The sequence below is a fragment of the Sciurus vulgaris genome (assembly GCF_902686455.1).
Source record: "Sciurus vulgaris genome assembly, chromosome: 7".
Taxonomy (NCBI): domain Eukaryota; kingdom Metazoa; phylum Chordata; class Mammalia; order Rodentia; family Sciuridae; genus Sciurus; species Sciurus vulgaris.
Window position 1 is genome coordinate 36,420,864 of NC_136467.1, and position 18,517 is coordinate 36,439,380.

The 18,517-nt window shown below is 34.3% G+C and overlaps 1 protein-coding gene across 1 annotated transcript in view; it reads right to left on the bottom strand.

The window, feature by feature from the left end:
- Nucleotides 1-18,517, bottom strand: part of LAMA2 (laminin subunit alpha 2) — a 620,167-nt gene that overhangs the window by 430,976 nt on the left and 170,674 nt on the right. The window contains exon 4 of the mRNA XM_079148222.1: nucleotides 9-251. Coding sequence (XP_079004348.1) covers nucleotides 9-251 — 243 coding nt within the window. The remainder of the gene's footprint in view (nucleotides 1-8; nucleotides 252-18,517) is intronic.

Below are 18,517 nucleotides of genomic sequence, written 5' to 3' on the forward strand. Positions count from 1 at the left end.
CGTCTTACCTCTCCATTTTCTAAAGGGTGTATCTTGGAATAAAATGAAGTGCAGATGACCTCGTCGTCTTTGGCATAGGATGGGGGTCCAGTGCGGGGGTAAATATTGTAGAGGGTCAAGCACTCTGTGTCTGTCACAGCGTGGTACTGCCAGGGTTTGTATTCAATGTCATCGAGTGAACGTTCCAAAATCCAGTTCCCAGGCCGAGGGGAGTTAGCTGCTTTCACAATCACATAAGCAATCTGGAACACCTGGGGAAGAGTGACAGCAGGATAACTTTTCAATCACAAAGTCTTTTCACCCTTTTATTTTTTAAATCTCAAATATGCATCTGAATGCCATGGGATATTTTATTTTACTTTATTCTATAACCCTATTATGTTCTGTGAACTCATTTTACTATTGCATGCTCATATTTAATAACCGTTTGCTAAGAAGAAATGTTTCCTTTTGATGCCATGACTTTAAAAGCAATGGGTTTAGATCAGATTTTTAGTTGTCTAACAATTCATTGGCATCATTTCACCTAACCTTTAAAGTTCCATAACAACGATTATTAATGAAACTTTGTATGGCATACCAATTTACTCACCCTACATATTAGACACAACAAAATATGTGTGAGAAATCCCATGTGTGACTAGTAGTAGATAGTGTAGGAAACATGCTTATACCACTCAGAGCTTTAAAAAGTACCATTTAGATGGACTTAGATGATACAGAAAAGACCACACCAAGCTTTGGAGACATCCTTATGTGCTCAAATTGTAGTCCCTTCGATTATGTGAACCTGGGAAGATTTCCAACTCTTAGCTTCCTTTTCTGTGAATTAAAGTCTAGAATAAGCACATCATGGAGAGACAGTTTGGATTAAATGAGATAATGTATGTAAAGTATCTGGCAAAGAACTTAGCAGTCATACTCCACCAATATCAATTCCTCTATATTCCCAAAGAGAAAAAAATTCAGAAGAAATTTTAGTGACGTGCAGACAAAATGATTGAAATTGAAATATATTAAATGAAACATTTTGATACCTTCTCTTTACGAGAGGTAAAAATGTTAGAAATGGAGAAATAAAGGAAATAACAACATTACTATAAGTCAACAGAGTGATCATTGAAGGAAATGTGGTAATCCTCTACTTTCAAATTCACATAGAAGATGCAAAATAGATCTGAAAATAAATATTCTGGGTGTTTTAGGATATTACATCCATGTGTCTTTACAAATGTAGTCAGTAATTCCAAAAGTATAATATATAAACACTATTGAATGACATTTTGTGCAATATTCAAGATAGAAATATACAAACTACTTTAAAAATATGTCGAAAACATGAGGTAATAACGACATGGAAAGTTCAATAATAATAAAGCAATATGATATGTTCTTGATTAGTAAAGGCTGTAAGATGTGGGAAGCTTGACATATCTAAGCTCTGGGTAGTTGGGGCCACTGGTGGGTACTTAGGAGGATGGACCCACTATAAAGTGGTTAAAGGTCCTGCTGTGCCTCAGAGAGACTCTCAAAAGAATGTTCTAGAAATAAAACTCTATCTGCTTCATTGTTTTGACATGAGGCCTTCACAAATTCATATGTAGTACCTTTGGGATATTCAGAGAGATTGAATTTAAAAATAGAAAAAGTTGATACAGAAGGGGCAGTTCAGCTGGCTCTGATACTGGTCTTGAGATCTTTAGTAAATGTGGACAAACTGTGTGTAAGTGAGGGGGAAAATCACAAGCCTCAAATGATGGAATGTAGAACTGGTATTTAACTTTTAGGTACAGTTATGGTAAAACTAGATGGTTAAAATACTGACATGTTTCTGTGTTTGTTGGTAAATCACCACTGTACAACCTTCTAAATGCCTCCTCTTCCCTGAGACCATCTGATTATTCCCAGAAGAGCAAGAAACAGCCAAGATACCAATGAGAATGGGTATGGAGTTTGAACATTACTGACTATCATGGCAGGCAGTGAATACTGACCTTTTTATATTACATAGATTAGTATAATTGCAGATATATGTATATTTATATCATAGTAAACATAGCTATATATGCACATATAAATACTTGAAAATACTTAGATATTGTGGCAAGGATACACATGAGCATACTAAAGCTGCTACTTCCTGAGATTCATAATGAGGAGTCAAGGAAAGGCGGTGGGCGGATTTTACTTTATCCCAATATCCTGCTACATTATTTTTATTAACACGAATGTCTTTTAATAAGAGTAATTTTAAAATAAAGAAAAATCGCAATACAAAATATCAGAGAAAGGACAAAAGTAGAAATAAAATGGAACATGCTCCATCAACTATTAACAAATTGTTTACTGTTTTTGAACTTTCAAGGTATTGTTCATGAGAAATGATTCCTTTTAGATAGTTCTTATTGAACAACTCATCTCATGGAACTTCCTTTCAAGGAGCATACCAACTGATTCACCCTACAAATGCACAGACAGCGTTGCCTCTAGTATAAAATATGAAAATCTGGTCCTAACTTTTGGTAATCCAAAATTAGGGTTTTAAAACAATAAATTAGGTGAATACTAAATTTTGAGTGCTTAGAGGTAAGGAGCCATAGATTTTCATTTTTTAAGGTGGTACAAACCTTATTAAAGTTCTTTTGAAATGCTGGGAACTCACTATTAATTAGATTTCACTGAATAATAAAATCAGGGTAACATACTTCCACGTTGCTGCTAAGAGCTTAGACTGGCCATTTCTGTCAGAACTGATGTCTCAGTCAACACTGTTACATTTTGTGAATTGCAGGAACTAAGGTGTACCTCTCTTTAGTGTTCATCTTATGATATGCCTATGAGTTGCAAAAATTACTTAAATTCTTTTACTCTTTATTTCCTAGTATCTCTCCTCTAGTGTCAAACCACAGAAGAGATATGTACTGCATATTCTTTGGACAACAGAATCTGGGTAAATATTTTAAGTTAGCATCTTTCCTTCTAGAAGAAAAACAACTTCACACAGATGTTTTTAAAAGATGAAAAACAACAGAGATTACAAAGCATATTAGAGACTGCAGGTACTCAATAAGAAAAATAAGGATACACTGAGGTTATAGATAAAGAACTTGATTTAGAAAGCAGCTCAGCAAGCAAATATAGGGAAAGGCCAATTCTTTGGAGCTACAATATGGATTTATAATTTTGGAATTTCTGTGTTGGCTCTGGAATAATAGATGCAAAATAATCCATGAAAAAAGTTCTAGAAGAAATCCCACAGACGCCTTCCATAATTCAATATAGCAGCCAGCATTAAGTGACATGGAAAAGCAGTCACTGCTTTAGAAAATATTAAAGGAGTCCTATTTCAAAACAATGTCCTTCTTTCATTTATTTTCAATGGATTCTTTCATATTCCATGCAAAATTAATTAAATTTGTTGGCAAGTAGTATTATGAATAAACTTTTTAAAGTGTCATAAATAGCATTATTGAAAAACACAATGAATAGAAGTATTCTTTAAAGGCTTCAGAGAATGACTGTGAAAATTTTAACAGTAGTTTTCTAAGTACTCCAAAATTTCAATGATCCTAAATAGAATAGCTCTTTAATATTATCTATGCTACTTTTATTAACTATCTCGTGTTTTCAGTATAAAAACTCTTCAAAAATCAGTAGTTTTAATACCTTATTTTCAAAAGAATATAGCCTTAATCTGTTTGGTGTATAAAACGGAAAGTAAGCACCCCCATTAAAGATGTACTAAGGGGCTGGGGCTATAGCTCAGTGGTGGACTGCTTGCCTAGCACATTTGAGGTACTGGGTTCGATCCTCAGCAGCATGTAAAAATAAATAAGTAAATAAAATAAAGTTTAAAAAAAAGAATGCTTAAAAAAAAAAAGATATACTAATTCTCCTAGGCTTCAATGAACCTATCTTATCAAATGTAAAACACAAATGTTTTTGTTAGAAGGAATTTTTATAAACTTTGTTCCTGAAAAAAATCCATAATAACTCTAAAATTAACACTAGATATCTGAAATTTTATTGCAACAAAGAATACTCACCATTTCCTATTCCATTTGTTGATCATTTGCATGCCACTACCAAATTGTCATGTGATTACTTCATCTGATGTAGCATGGAATTAGATGTTGAGTATTAAGAATTTGATTTTGTTGAATATGAAATTGGAGAATAGGGCCTTTTGAAAGAATATTTCAGTCCCAAAGTAAAAGTAACAAACAACAACCATCCATAGACTGATGGTTTCCAAAATTTTTCACATCACTCCTAAGATAAAATTATATTTGCCCAGCATTAGGGAGCCCTCACTGCCTGAAATAAGTAACCTGGAAGCTCTCAGCACTCTGGATGCTGCCCTGGGGTTGAATACCTTAGCTCATATAATCCATGGAGATAAGTCCAATATTCAGAACCAATTTCTAGCACACACATTACTGGGTATGCATTTTTAAAAAATAACATTCTCTGCTAAGACTCAGGAACTCCCTTTACCCAATCCCTTTCCCTTCAATGAATCACAGAGCTAGAAAAATACTACCAAAGAGTATTGTGTTTAGGACATTTACTGCAACTTTTGAGTGTCATTGGCACACAGTTAAAAGAGCCAGGATAAGGTCCAACTCATTAATGATGTAACCAGGGCATAGGTTTTCTTCCTATGGGATTGTCCCCATGAAAGCAATAAGGATGTTAATGAAAGCCACTGTCTATGGAAGACTGCACTTCTGCCTTCTCATAGGATCTGATTTGCTTTCTTCTAGTGTCTCCTTTCCTAATCTCAGGAGAGCAGTGTGTGGCTATTTAATTTCTACTCAATGTTGAGCTCCACACCACTCCACACTACCGTCAAATGACTGTGAACTTTAGCGTAAATGGTTGTCCACAAAATAAAACAGCTTAATTTTGAAGGAGGTTCTACAATTTTGTATTACCTGCCCATGCTATGGATTTTAACATTTTCATATGTTGTGATGTCATCTCTAATATATTTTGAAAGCTTATCTGTATTCTTACTTTAATAGTATATTTGTCAATTCTCTTATTTATCCGTATATACAAAAAGTGACGAGAGTTATACAATGTAAGAGTCAGAATGGATGATAGAAAAGGTGAATTGTCAAGCTTAGTCCCCATTGAAATAATCTGGAAAGCTTTGAGGGTACTTTTGATGTCTCCTCATCTCAGTTGATGGATATAGCATGTGATTATCAGCTGTTACTCTTGTGTCCACTAAAGAGAAAATAAAAAACAAAACAGGGAACAATAACAGCAATGAGAAATGAATGAAAATAGTTCGGCATTTTTCTGGAAGATTTGTATGAGTTGTGATGAAGAAGAGCAGAGGTCAGAGCCCACAGAACTCAGTGACTGTAGCCAGGTGAAAGCCCTGGACCACGTGGACCATATCAAGGCAGGACTGTCAGAAGCAGGTGTTGCTGTGAAGTGGGCTAAAGAAAGCGAATTTATTGAGAGTCTGTGTACCACAGAGGGCTAACTCAAGTCCCCACTCCTACTTAAGCTGCATGTGACCAGGCTTTTACTGTCCAGTGACAAATTTCTGAGCAATCTCAGAAAATTAGTTGCTCACTATTATCTTAAAATTTTTTGAAGAGATAATTTTATAAATTCTGATAATATTATTACTAGACTAAGTTTACCTCAAGTTCAATACAGAACTTCGTAAAATGATGCTTTAAACTTTAAAAATATTAATCTCAAAATGTGTCCAATTATTAGCTTCTAGGCAAGTTCTTTGTCCCTTTATAAATTTACTTACTTCAATAAACCTAGAATATTGTGGTAAGGAGCTCAGGAGGAGATTGCTCCCCCCATTCTCTCTATCTTCAGACAAACACATTTAAAATAATTTCACATACTAAAGTGATTTGCAATTGTCACTCAATTATAATGTGCAGTCCACTTATCTAACCCTCCTCCACCAAATATGTATTACAATTGCTGAGCATGAACTTACTGAAGTTACAGGTAAGCAATCGTGCCACTTTACCTCAGGGTAAGTGCCTTCCAGGTCATAAAAGAAACAGAAAGACTTTGCTTCTAATTAAAACAAAAATTTTTATGCACACATTAAAGACATAGGAAGTTAATACAGTTGAAAATGAATTAATACATTACCCTAGAATTCTTAAGAAACAATGATCTAACTGGATGGCTAATGATAGTCCTTTGAAGAGACAATCTGCAATTATTTGTTGAAATTATTTTTAAAGGGTTTGAATCCTTGTCTAACTTTTCAAGAGACAGCATTTGAATTTTCTACCTCATTCTGCAAGAATGTTAATCCTAAGTCTATCTCTGAAAAATGAGTTACTTTTCCAGCTCTCCCTATACTAATACATAAATATAAGGCAATTCTATTTTTTTCATGAAACATATTAGGTGATATTCCCCTCTAGAGCTCAACAAGTTGATGATGAAGTTCATTTGGAATAATTTGAACAATCAAGAACCACCAAAAAGCCCTGAGAACAATGAATGGAGGTAAACATTGTTAAATAAGAAAAACAACATTGAGTAGTCAGCTTTCTTCTGACCACTGTGAGGGGTCCCTACTGGAAAAAAAAAAAAAAAAAAAAAAAAAGGATCTGTGCCCACTAACATCCTCAGAAGAGATAGCCAGACATTGTCAGGAGTGTATTGGAGGCACACAGCACCATGTATAAAGTGACCATGCCAATAAGAGAGAAGCTAAATCAAAGCTGGTCCCAATTGAGCTATCAATTTTCACAAAATGCAATAGCAGAGGAGCATGTAAATATCACTACAGGAGAACAATTAGAAAACTGCAAAATCTGAGAGCTTCTATTGGACAAACAACATAGTTTATTCAAAAAAGTAAATTGTGAGGAAGTAAAAAATAATGAGGTTATAGATTAAGAGAGATTTAAGAGATATAACCAAACAAATGCAATATATGTCTTCATGAGCACCCTGTTTCAATCAACCAATCATTAAAAAATTGGAAGCAAGCATAATGAATTTGAATACTGACTGAATATTTGTTAATATTAAAAATCAGTAATGGTAATTTTTAGTTGCAACAAAGGTTTTTATTAGAGTCTTATCCTTTATGGATATATAGTAAAATATTCATATAGAAATTGATGTGTCAAGTTTGCTTCCACATAATCCAGGTGGCAGTGGGATGTGGATAAGTTTAGAACTGATGCAAAGGGAACCATGAGCTAATTAAATAATAACTAAATCTGGGTGGGTTTGGGTGTATCTGAACCCATGGTATTCTTCTTTATACTTTTGTATTTGCTTGGAGATTTTCACAATTAAAAAAAAAATAGCTTACTAATGCATCTCATTTTAATAAATAATTCTCTTTCACATACCAATATATCCACTAGCAATAATGTAGTGCTTGCTCTTAAAGTGCAATTAATGTATTTTCTTAATTATCTTGATGAATGGTTAGCTCTGTTCCTTGTTGTGATTATACTGCATTCTGAGATCAAGAAATATGTATGAATAATTATCAAATCTAAAAGGCTTTGTTGGCCCACAAGATCTCAAATTCTAGTCCAGTATTAAAGAAAACTGGTGACATCAGTGAATGGAGTCCAAATTGGAATGAATAAGGCCCTTCCTCAGTCTATTAACACATTTAGTTCTCCATGCTTCATTAAGTTGCTATCGTTTTTTACAATGTTAGCGGCAGGGAAAACCCAGGCAAGCATTTTCCTTGTCTTTAGCACTGCCTTTGACATCTCTTCTCTCTTCACACGTTTCTCTCTCATTTGAAACAATCTATGGTTTCAAAAGATTGACCTGCTTCCCGTGAATAAGTCATTGGCTCAGCATGGCTTTTACACCAGCTACTGGTAAAAGAGCAGATAGGCTGAGTACCCCATAGAACATGACAGTTCTTCCAATGAAACCATCACAGAGCACAATATTGGTGTGAATCACAGATAATCAAAAATGTGACAGTTTAAAGCTTGCCTTCTAACAAATTATTCGCCCTGGAGAAATACCCAGCATTACCTTTGTTTTCATGCTTCTGTAGTTACCAGGTTAAGAAGAACCTATGCATTCTCCAATTTAGGACATTACAGACAAGAATGAATCACTCTAGTTCAAAGCCTTTGGGGAATAATAGAGATTCACAGTGATGAGAAGAGTTCGAAATATCATGTTAACAGTGTAGAATAACAAATCAAAGACAGAATGAAACTTTCTGATCTTGGTTCATGAATCAGAAACAGATCAGAGTCACTTAACACTTATCCAATTTTGGCTATTACAAATGAAACAGCATTAGTTAGTTTCATGCTTATATATAGCTCCAATTTCTTGTCCTTCTCCAGGGACTTCCTTACGAATAATTGTACCTTCTGTTGTTTATTAATTTACTACCCTTTTTCTTTTTAATTCCCTGCAGCCCGTATCACCTCTTCATCCTATTAGAATCCCCTGTTACCACTGACCTATTGGAAAATTCATATTCTTTTGCCCATCTTCATCTTCTTTGAAGTATCTGCAGCTATTGATGATGCTGTTCTCTTGCTTTCTGAAACTTCCTCTCTCTTTGGAAAAATATTATTCATTTAAAATTTATGGACTTTTTTAAAAGAAAAACTTATCTTCCTAATATTTATTATTTGCCTGAAATGTAAACAACACAAGAGGAAGGGGTGAAGACAGCACTCACCTGAATTTCCCTCTAAGCTCTTGATGGCTAGTTCTGATTCTTTTTGAGTTTCCTCTATGACATAGAGATAAGAAAATTGAATCAGGAAAGGATAGGTACATTAGACAGAATCAGGGCCCCTCAAATTGTCTATAACTAATCTTTGGAACATATGAATATGTAACCTTATTTGACAAAAGGACATTGAAGATATGATTTAATTAAAAACTTCAAGGTATGAAGATTACCATGGATTATCCAAGCAAACCAAATGTGTACAAGGTCCTTGAAAGTAAAAAAAAGGGAGGCAAAAGAAGAGGTCACAGCAGGTGAAGCTGCACACACCTGTAACCCTAATGACTTAGGAAGCTGAGGCAGGAGAATTTCAAGTTCAAGGCCAGCCTCAGCAACTCAGTGAGATCCAGTTTAGTGATAGAGCTCTCTGGGTCCAATCTCCAAGAACACACACACACACACACACCACAGAGGTCAGAATGACAACAACATGAGCAGGACTCAATCTGTTGCTAGCTTTGAAGAGAAGGGAGGATGGGATCACAGGACAAGGAAGGCAGGCGGCCTATGGAAGCTGGAACCAAGAAGTTGCTTCTTGACCAGAACTTCTGGAAGAGAATGCAAACCTGCCCACACCTTAATTTTAGGCCAGTAAGATTCCTGTCGGACTTCTAACCTACTAAACTGTAAGATAAAAAATTCATGTTGTTTTAAGTCACCAAGTTTATTAGTAATATGTTATGGCAACAACAGAAAACTAAGACATGAAGTAATTAATCCTATTTCACATGACTATTAACTTATAAAGCAAGAACTTTTTGTGTAACAGTATCTCTCATGTGTATGAGTATTTCACTAATGCCATTATACAGATATTTTACACATTTCAATTTACAGCCTAACCATACCTGCAAGACCCATTTTATATTTCAAACTAGCAACATAACTTCTCTTATGATAGAGAATTTAGCTTTGTAGTGAAGCAGTTTGGCCATTTTTAGCTGCCAAAACTAAATCGCAAGTTACTAGCAATAGATACTACCACCTATCCTATAAATGTCTATTAATGCATTACTTATCATAGTCAATTATTTTTAAAATTTCATTGAATAAATGATTAAAAAAATGGAATGCACCTCTGAGATAATTCAAGGGACCTCTGAGGTGATTTCTATGAGTATCTGAAGGGTGAACCTACATAACAGAATCAGGGTCCCTCAAATTGTCCATATCTGAATCTTTGGAACCTAGGAATATGTAACCTTAATTGACAAAAGGACTTTGAAGATATGATTTAATTAAAATCTCTAGTGAGATGATAATCCTTGATTGTCTACAAGTATCTAAAGGGTGAACTTGTGTAACCACCACAAAAATTAGTAAGTACAAATTACACACCCCTCATCGATGGAGGGCACACTCTACCAAGATGACGGTCTATTTCTAAATCATATATTCTCCCTCAGGGGAAAAAAATTGCAGAAGAGAGCATTCTAACACTGTCCCGCTGGCCTTTACCCCAAATTTTAAAGAGGTGACCTCACTGGCCAATGAAGTGTGAAGAATATAAATGAAATGAAAAATGAGAAAGCTGCAGAGCCTTATGTCATTCTGCCTGCAATTTAAAAAACAAGGATAGGAAAAGAGACTCACAGAACTATATGGACATTTTCTCAAGACCGTGTGCCAAAAAGCTTACAAAATAATTCTTTTAATGTACCATCGTAAGAAGATATATAACGAATTTCTTATAGGAATTACTCTGCAAATTCTTCACCCTGTATTCCGCTTAGATATCTCAAGGTTTTGCTTGAGTCTAAAATTCTCCAAATTATAACATAACTTTGGTGATGTCAAGACAAACATGATTTATGCTGTGAGCTGGTTTTCTGAAACTCAGAGTAAACCATAGCACGCACAACACTTAGGACAACATCTGAACATCCATCGTCTTCATAAGGAAGTTTGGCTGTTAGAAAGTTTTCTTGCTTGTGTTTTCCAAAGTTGTCCATGTAGGCCTAACTGGTTTATACCATAGTACACTCTATTTTTTGCTATTTTGTTTTTTTGTGTTAAAATTAAAGATTACCTTATTTAATCAACCTAGAACTCATGATTCAGGAGGGGTAAAAGAAATCCCTAAAAGTGATGTGAGAACAACCTTCTAATATTAAAAGCTTTCCCACTCAACAGTGTCACAAGTTACAGTTAAAGTTATAATTGTCCCAAAAATGAACAAATAACTTTGGAAACTTTCTGTGGTTCCAAGTGCTTGTTATGAACATTCAATCATCCCTTTATAGTATTCATTTATGGAAAAGCTTTCTTTAAAATAATTCTACAAACATTTCCTTTTAAAGTAGGGCAAAATGCTGCGTCTGATTTCTGATTTTTGAAATGACTCTTCAGTAAAACAGTTAGTCCCAAAGTCCAGAAAAAGAAAAATCTAAAAGAATGATGTATCTTTGGGAAATGGAAGTAGTAGTTCACCAATATGAAATCATTGTATTGCTCATTGTGAAACCTTTAGTGTAAAACATAATCTGTGGGGCTTCTTGAGCAGTCTGACTACAATTGCTTCTCAAAAATGGGAAAGCTGCAGGATCAGCTACAGGGGCACCTGACACCTAGAACTGAGAGCACCCGCAGAGCAAAGAAAGAACAACAGCAGCATGACTGTGCAATTCTTCCAAAAGCACTTGTGGAAGCCAGAAGCAAAAATCCACAGGAAGAGTGGAGGAGGAACTAACACAGATTGGCTGTGAGGTGAAGAAAAGGAAGAAAGGGAATCCAGAGAAACAGACAAGTGAGAGGAAGAATACATATAAAGAAAAAAACAGATGAATGGATAAAGAAAATGTGGTATATATACATATGATGGAATATTACTCAGCCTTAAAGAAGAATAAAATTATGGCATTTGCAGGTAAATGGATGGAGCTGGAGAATATCATGCTAAGTGAAATAAGCCAAACACCAAAAACCATAGGCGAATGTTTTTTCTGATATGCGGATGCTAATTCACAATAAGGGGAGGGGAATAGAGAAGTATAGAGTTACTTTAGATTAGGTAAAGGGGAGTGAAGGGAAGGGAAAGGGATGGGGGTAGGAAGGATAGTAGAGTGAAACAGACATTATTACCTCATGAACATATATGACTGCATGACAGATGTGATCCTACAATATGTACAATCAGAGAAAAGAGAAATTATATTACATTTATCTATGATCTATCAAAATGCATAAATGCATTCTACTGTCATGTACAACTAATTAGAACAAAAATACATTTTTTTTTAAAAAGCACATGTGGAGAGTCATGTGGCAAATAGAGACACCACAGAAAGTCTAATACCACATTTCCTAATACAAAGCCAAGAAAAATAAATACAGGGTGCATGGTTGCAAAATACCTGCAGCTGTCAGCAAAGCCTCATAAGAAGTGTGAAGGCTGGAGACTTAACTTTCCCTTAGCGCAGGCTTCCTGTCTGCAATGAGCGGAAGAAGAGGACTGTGAAAAGTGACTACCCACTGTAAGTGTGAAAGCAGACCTCACATACATTCTGTGTGGGGGAGCCTCCTCCGTCGTGCGTCTGTTCAGCACTTTATACTTTCAAGTATCATCATGAATAGCAATGAAGGATAACAGCATGACTATTAAAATTCTTGACTTAATCCTTTCTGTGTCTAGGTCAGGAACAGTACATTAGAATACAAACCAAAAAAAGGTCAAGATTTGAATTGTAGATATTCTTGACACGAACGTTTTCAAAATACATCAAATGCCTACAGTATACAATAAATGGGGATAACTTTCAATAAAGTTTTGCTGTCTAAACATAAATGAAATTATTTAAATAGGAAAAGAATACATTAAGATGTCTACATACTCAGTAATCATTTTAGAGAGATTTACAAGAGAACATTCAAACAGGCATTGAAGTGACTCCAAAATTAAGGAGGGCAGGAAGGACATTGGTACCTGAAGTCAAATCCACACGGTTAGTATTATCCTTACCTTTGTTTTCCAAGATTCCAATTACAGGAATTCCAACATTCTGCACTTACACATGTATTTTAAAGATCCACAGAATGATATATTAATTAGCTCATTCATCTATTTTACAAATATTGCTAGACAACACATTGTTTTCTATGATAGCGTTTAACCTAAGCGTTGGAATACAGTAGTGAGGTGAAAGCTGCTCTCTCAAGGAGTGATTTTCTCGAAAAAATGAGCAATATGCCAGTGATGTGATGGAACCAGTGAACACTGGCTTTCAGAATCCAATCATGGGCATCTTTTCTCAGCACATTATTCAACGACATCACACTAGTAACTTGAAGTCACTCATAATGGGAGTATTTCCCTCATGGAAACTGGCTAACAAATCAGGGCTCTTGTGTCCCCTGAAGAGTCAGTTGCTAAACACTTGCCAGGATACCACTTTGATGACAAACAAGGTAAGTGAATAAGTAATTTTAGGTAGAGATTTCTATGTTAGGTGTTGATTATGAAGGATTATCTGAGATAGGGGTGTTTGGGCAGAGACCTTAGTCATGTGAGGGATAAAGCCAGTCAGCATCTTGGGGAACAGTGTTTAGGAAAAAGGAAATAGCAAGTGTAAAGGGCTTGATGCACATATAAACGTGGTTCATTCCAAGAACACCAACGTGGCCAGAATCAGGAGCAACAGACTGGTCAGCAGTGATGTCGGGGAAGCACGCAGGGCTGGTATGGAGGAGCGTACATACTTTTTGTTACTTTTTAATAAGTGGCCTTTGGAAAGTGGATGTTGATACAGAGACTATATAACAGTTCTGGTCAAAGATGACAGTGATTCACATCAGAGGGTGGCAGTGGTACAGATGACACAAGACAGATTCAGGATATATTTTGTAGGTGGAGTTTGCAGGACCTGAATAAGAAGCATCATGGATTATCCCCATGTTTTTTGTTTGTTTGTGTGTATTTCCCTGAACAACTGGATAAGAAGGGTGCCATTTGTTTTTTCTTCTTTTTTTATTGTAAACAAATGGGATACAACTTGTTTCTCTGTTTGTACATGGAGTCAAGGCATACCATTTGTGTAATCATAAATTTACATAGGGTAATGTTGTTTGATTCATTCTGTTATTTTTTCCCTTCCCCCGACCCCTGCCATTTCTTGAGAGACGTATTTTGAGGAAGGAAATCAAGATTTTGCTCAGAGCTATAGATTGATGCTCCATTCGACGTCCAAGTGGAGCTGCTGGTTGAGAGACAGGATGCAGTGCAGTGTCCAGTGGGCTTGGCACTTGGGCAAGTTTCTGAACTTTCCTGTGCCTCATTTTTTTCCCCAACTGGACAATGGAAATAATAATATGTTTGTTTACACAATTGGAATGATTACCAAAGGTAACACAAATTAAATGTATTTGGCAGTATTGGGCTTATATTAAGCCCCATTAAATATTAGTTATTATAGTAAGTGGTGATGCTTTCACCGGTTTCCCAGTTGATACACAGGAGCTTAACATACTTTATATTTAAGGTTAAAGGGAAAAATAATAATACATCAGTTTGAAAGATAATATACATTCACAGTATTTTGAAACTTTTAACTGAAAGAGACAAAGAGAGAAATAAGTACATGGATAAATATTTCCTAAATGGGGAAAAAATCTACCTGGATTTCTCTCCCATCTATCCTTATAATTCACCTGCCAGCAGTCATTTGTTTTGGAATTAGTTTTTGTTGGCTTATTTGTTTGTATTATTGTAATGACTAGAGATTAAGAAGGGGAGATTATAAACAAAATGGTAGAATACATTTTAAAGTTTATGTAATTATTGATAGAAACGTACCACTTGGTGAAGAGGTCATATTGCTGGTTCCCATGGTATTGGCAGGCATCACAAAGTTAATGGTGTTTCCTGAGGCCTGGCTAGCTGTGCTGACTCACTTATATTATCCTTGTATTTCAGGAAGTCCACAACCCCAAAGATATGGGAAAATGTCTATATGATCTATGTCTGTAATTCTACTTTCATACAACTAACTTTCAAAGACTATGTGGTTATATGAGGGAAGATGCTCATAATGCAATATCCAGCTAACAAAACAGGATATGGAATTTATCTGCAGTATGCTAACAATGTAAAATGTGTGGTGTGTTTGTGTGCATAAATGTGTGGATATGTATGCGAATGCAAGAGAACAGAACAGAAATAATCCTACATGTTAATGCTATTAACTAATTTTCAAAATACAAAAAAGCAGAATCTATATTGAAAAGGCAATTTGTGAGACAAATCCATAAATATTGCTTTGTGGTTCTGAAACACAGATAAAAATTTCAAGATGTATATGGGAAAAATAATCAATAGGAAAGTACCAATAGGAAAACAAAATATTTAAGGAATAAAATTTAAAACTATTAATTTTCACCATACTGGAAATGGTAACATATAATAATTTTAGAGATAAAGAAAAATATATTTGGTAAAATATACTTTTATGCAGGCATGCAGGTCACTAATGCATTTAAAATTATAAGTTTCCGCAAAAAAATCAAGGAAATTAAAGCTAATCAATATAGACAGTATACAGATAGGCTATAAAGATAAACTTTTTCTCAGGAAATTTACACTATGGCCAAATTTGGAAAAGATAGTAAATATATTGGTGTTACTTTGTTACTGTTTATAATACCATCTATTATATATGCATTTCCAAAACAGAGTTTCCACATTAAATCAAAAGGGAAATAAGAATTGTTTGCTGAAATTGTATGTTTTTACTTCAAAAGTAGCCTATAACAGCCTTGGTTTACTTGATGTTTAAAATATTTAGATAGAGTTTGGAGTGTGGCTCAGCATTAGAGAACTTACCCAGGATACACAAGGCCCTGGGTTTGATACCTAGCACCACAAAACAATTAAATAAGCAAATAATGAACTATTTCAATCATGAAGAAAGTTATATCTAAGACATTGAAAATTAGTAATTTACACTATTCATGACAGGGAATAATTTATATAATCTCTTACAGAAGAGGGAAAGAATATAATTAAGACAATAATATCAGTAACAGAAGAGCTCAGAAATGGAAAGATTCAGCAAAGCAGCACAGTAATGCAATAGTATTTACTGAGCACCATTACGTGCTAGGTACCAGTGTTTAGATAGATGCTGGGAAGTATAGTGAAACTATGGAAAAAGATAACCAAGAACTCACATTGTTTTTTACAGTTTAGAAGCATATTGAACAATTTGTGCTAGCTTTTAAGCCAAACATCTAGTACTAATTTCCTTTCTCTTTTCAGGCTTTTATATATATATATAAATGTGTATATATATATATATAGTTGTTGATGTACCTTTATTTTATTTATTTATTTATATGTGGTGCTGAGAATTTCACCCAGTAACAAGCACTCTACCACTGAGCCACAACTCCTAATTCCTAATTAGAAGTCCCCTAATTTCCTTTCATGTAAAAAAAAATGTTCTGTTAAAGTTCTCAATGTATTTTGGAAATATTCTGTTTTTATATTATTTTAAAACTCAATTAATCTATATTGACATATACAACCGAAATGAGTATATACTAAGCCAGTTTTTTTTCTAGGAAGCTGTTTTAGCATACTAAACTATCTATTTGATAATGATATAAAAAGAACATAATTTACTGTTTAAAAGTTATTCTTATTTTCAATGTATCAGAAATTCTTCTTTTATAAGAATTCTATTTAATTTCCATAGGTAATAAAGACTTTAAAGGTTATGCTGATTTGTAAACATTCAGGAAAGTTTTTATTATGATTTCTGGAGAGAAAGTAAATGCTCTTCCTGAGAAAAATCAATGAATCACACTAAAAATGATAAAATAAGAATTTAAACTTCTGAAAATATTTTAGACCAAATTGGATCAATAATGACATTTCTCAAATCTTTCACAGTGTTTAGTTATTGCAGTTAAATTGCCCAAAGCATTTTTGTCAAAGACCCACAAATTCTGCATGACTTCTCAGAAGAGTCTTTAAATTGACCAATGACTAGCATTTAATAATGCAACAAGTCTCTCCAAATCATTCTGAGGGAATCAAGAACATATGCAGGTATTTAAACATTAAATTCACAATGTCAAGTTACTTCTATACATGTATGTGTAAACATGCATGTTTACACTTTTGGTAAATATCAAGTTTCACTTGGAAGTGGATTTTAAAATGTTATTATACTTTTGTATTCATTTATTTTTGGTTTTAGTGACATTATCATGATAAATAGTAAATAAACTTTTGTATATGGCATTAAAACCTTGATTCTCTTAATTCTTAGTTGCATAAATGTCAGTATCAAGATAAGATTTTTCTCAGGAAATTTATAATACAACCAAATTTGGAATACACTGTAAATAAATTGGTCTAATTTTGTTACTGGTTAGAATATCATCTACTTTAATTACACTTCCTAGGCAGAATTCCCATGTTATACAATCAATAGAGAAATAAGTGCTGTTTTGTTGAAACTGAATCCTTAAATTATAATATTTAAAATCTTGAGAAATGAGAGCAAGCTCTGAAATCAGAAAACTGGGATCTGGCTCTATAACTTTCCCATTGTGAAATGCTCAGCAAGATGTTGAATCTTTGGTGCAAAATGTTCCCCTCTGTAATAGCACCTTTCTTACAGAGTTGAAAAAAATTCCCTTAGACAATTCATGTAGAATGTTTTATCCAGTGTAGGACAAAATAGGCATTCAAAGAGTGCCTGTGTAACTCCCTAGTGACAAAAATGCCTCTGTTGTAATTCTAAGCATGGGCACCTATGTTTTATTCTTATATAATAAAGCCATAGTTTATGCAAATAATGAAAGAGCTCACATACTACCTGGATCTCAGCATGAGTCGTTCACTGATGACCCATTTCAGCAAACTGAGCAAAACTGGCCAGGATTTAATTTCCTCTAACTCAGTGTTCAATCTATCATATTTCCAGATTAGAGGCACTCGGCATTGCGATTCTTCCCAACATACGTAGTTCAAAACTTATTTCTCTTAAAATGTGCCAATATCACATCAAGAAGTACCAGAGAAATGTGGCTGAAAATATGAACTATTACTATCTCAAACTCACTAGGAAAACCATCAAAAAAGAAAAAGAAAGAAAAACAGAAAATAACAAATGTTGGAGAAGGTGTGGAGAAATTGTACAGTTGTGCACTGGTGGTGGGAATGTTAAAATGGTAGAGCCATTGTGGAACAACAGTATGGGGGTTTCTCAAAACGTTAAAAATGGCATTATATTATTATTATTATTATTATTGATCAGCAAAATTTCTAGGTATTTGAACCAAAAAAAAAAAGGGAAAAAAGAAACTAGAGATTTGAACAGATAGTTGTATACCCATGTGCATAGCAGCATTATGTACAACAATACAGATGTGGAAATAACCCAAATATCCATTGATGGATGAATGGAGAAACAACATGTGGTGTGTGTATATATATATATATATATATATATATATATATATATAGCAGCTATTATTCATAATTAAAAAGAAGAAAATTCTGACATATGTACCATATAGGAGAACCTTGAAAGTATTAAGTATTGTGCTAAGTGAAAGAAGTCAGTCACAAAGAAACCATAGAATGCCACTAATATCAGGTATCTAAAGTAGTCAAATTCAGAGAAAAAAGTACAAAAATGGTTGCTGGGGGATGAGGGGAGGGAGAAATGGGGAGTTATTATTTAATGGGCTTGATGTGTCATGTTTTAAAAGAAGAAAAGGGTTCTAAAGCTGGATGGTGGTGATGACTGCACAACAATATGAATGTATTTG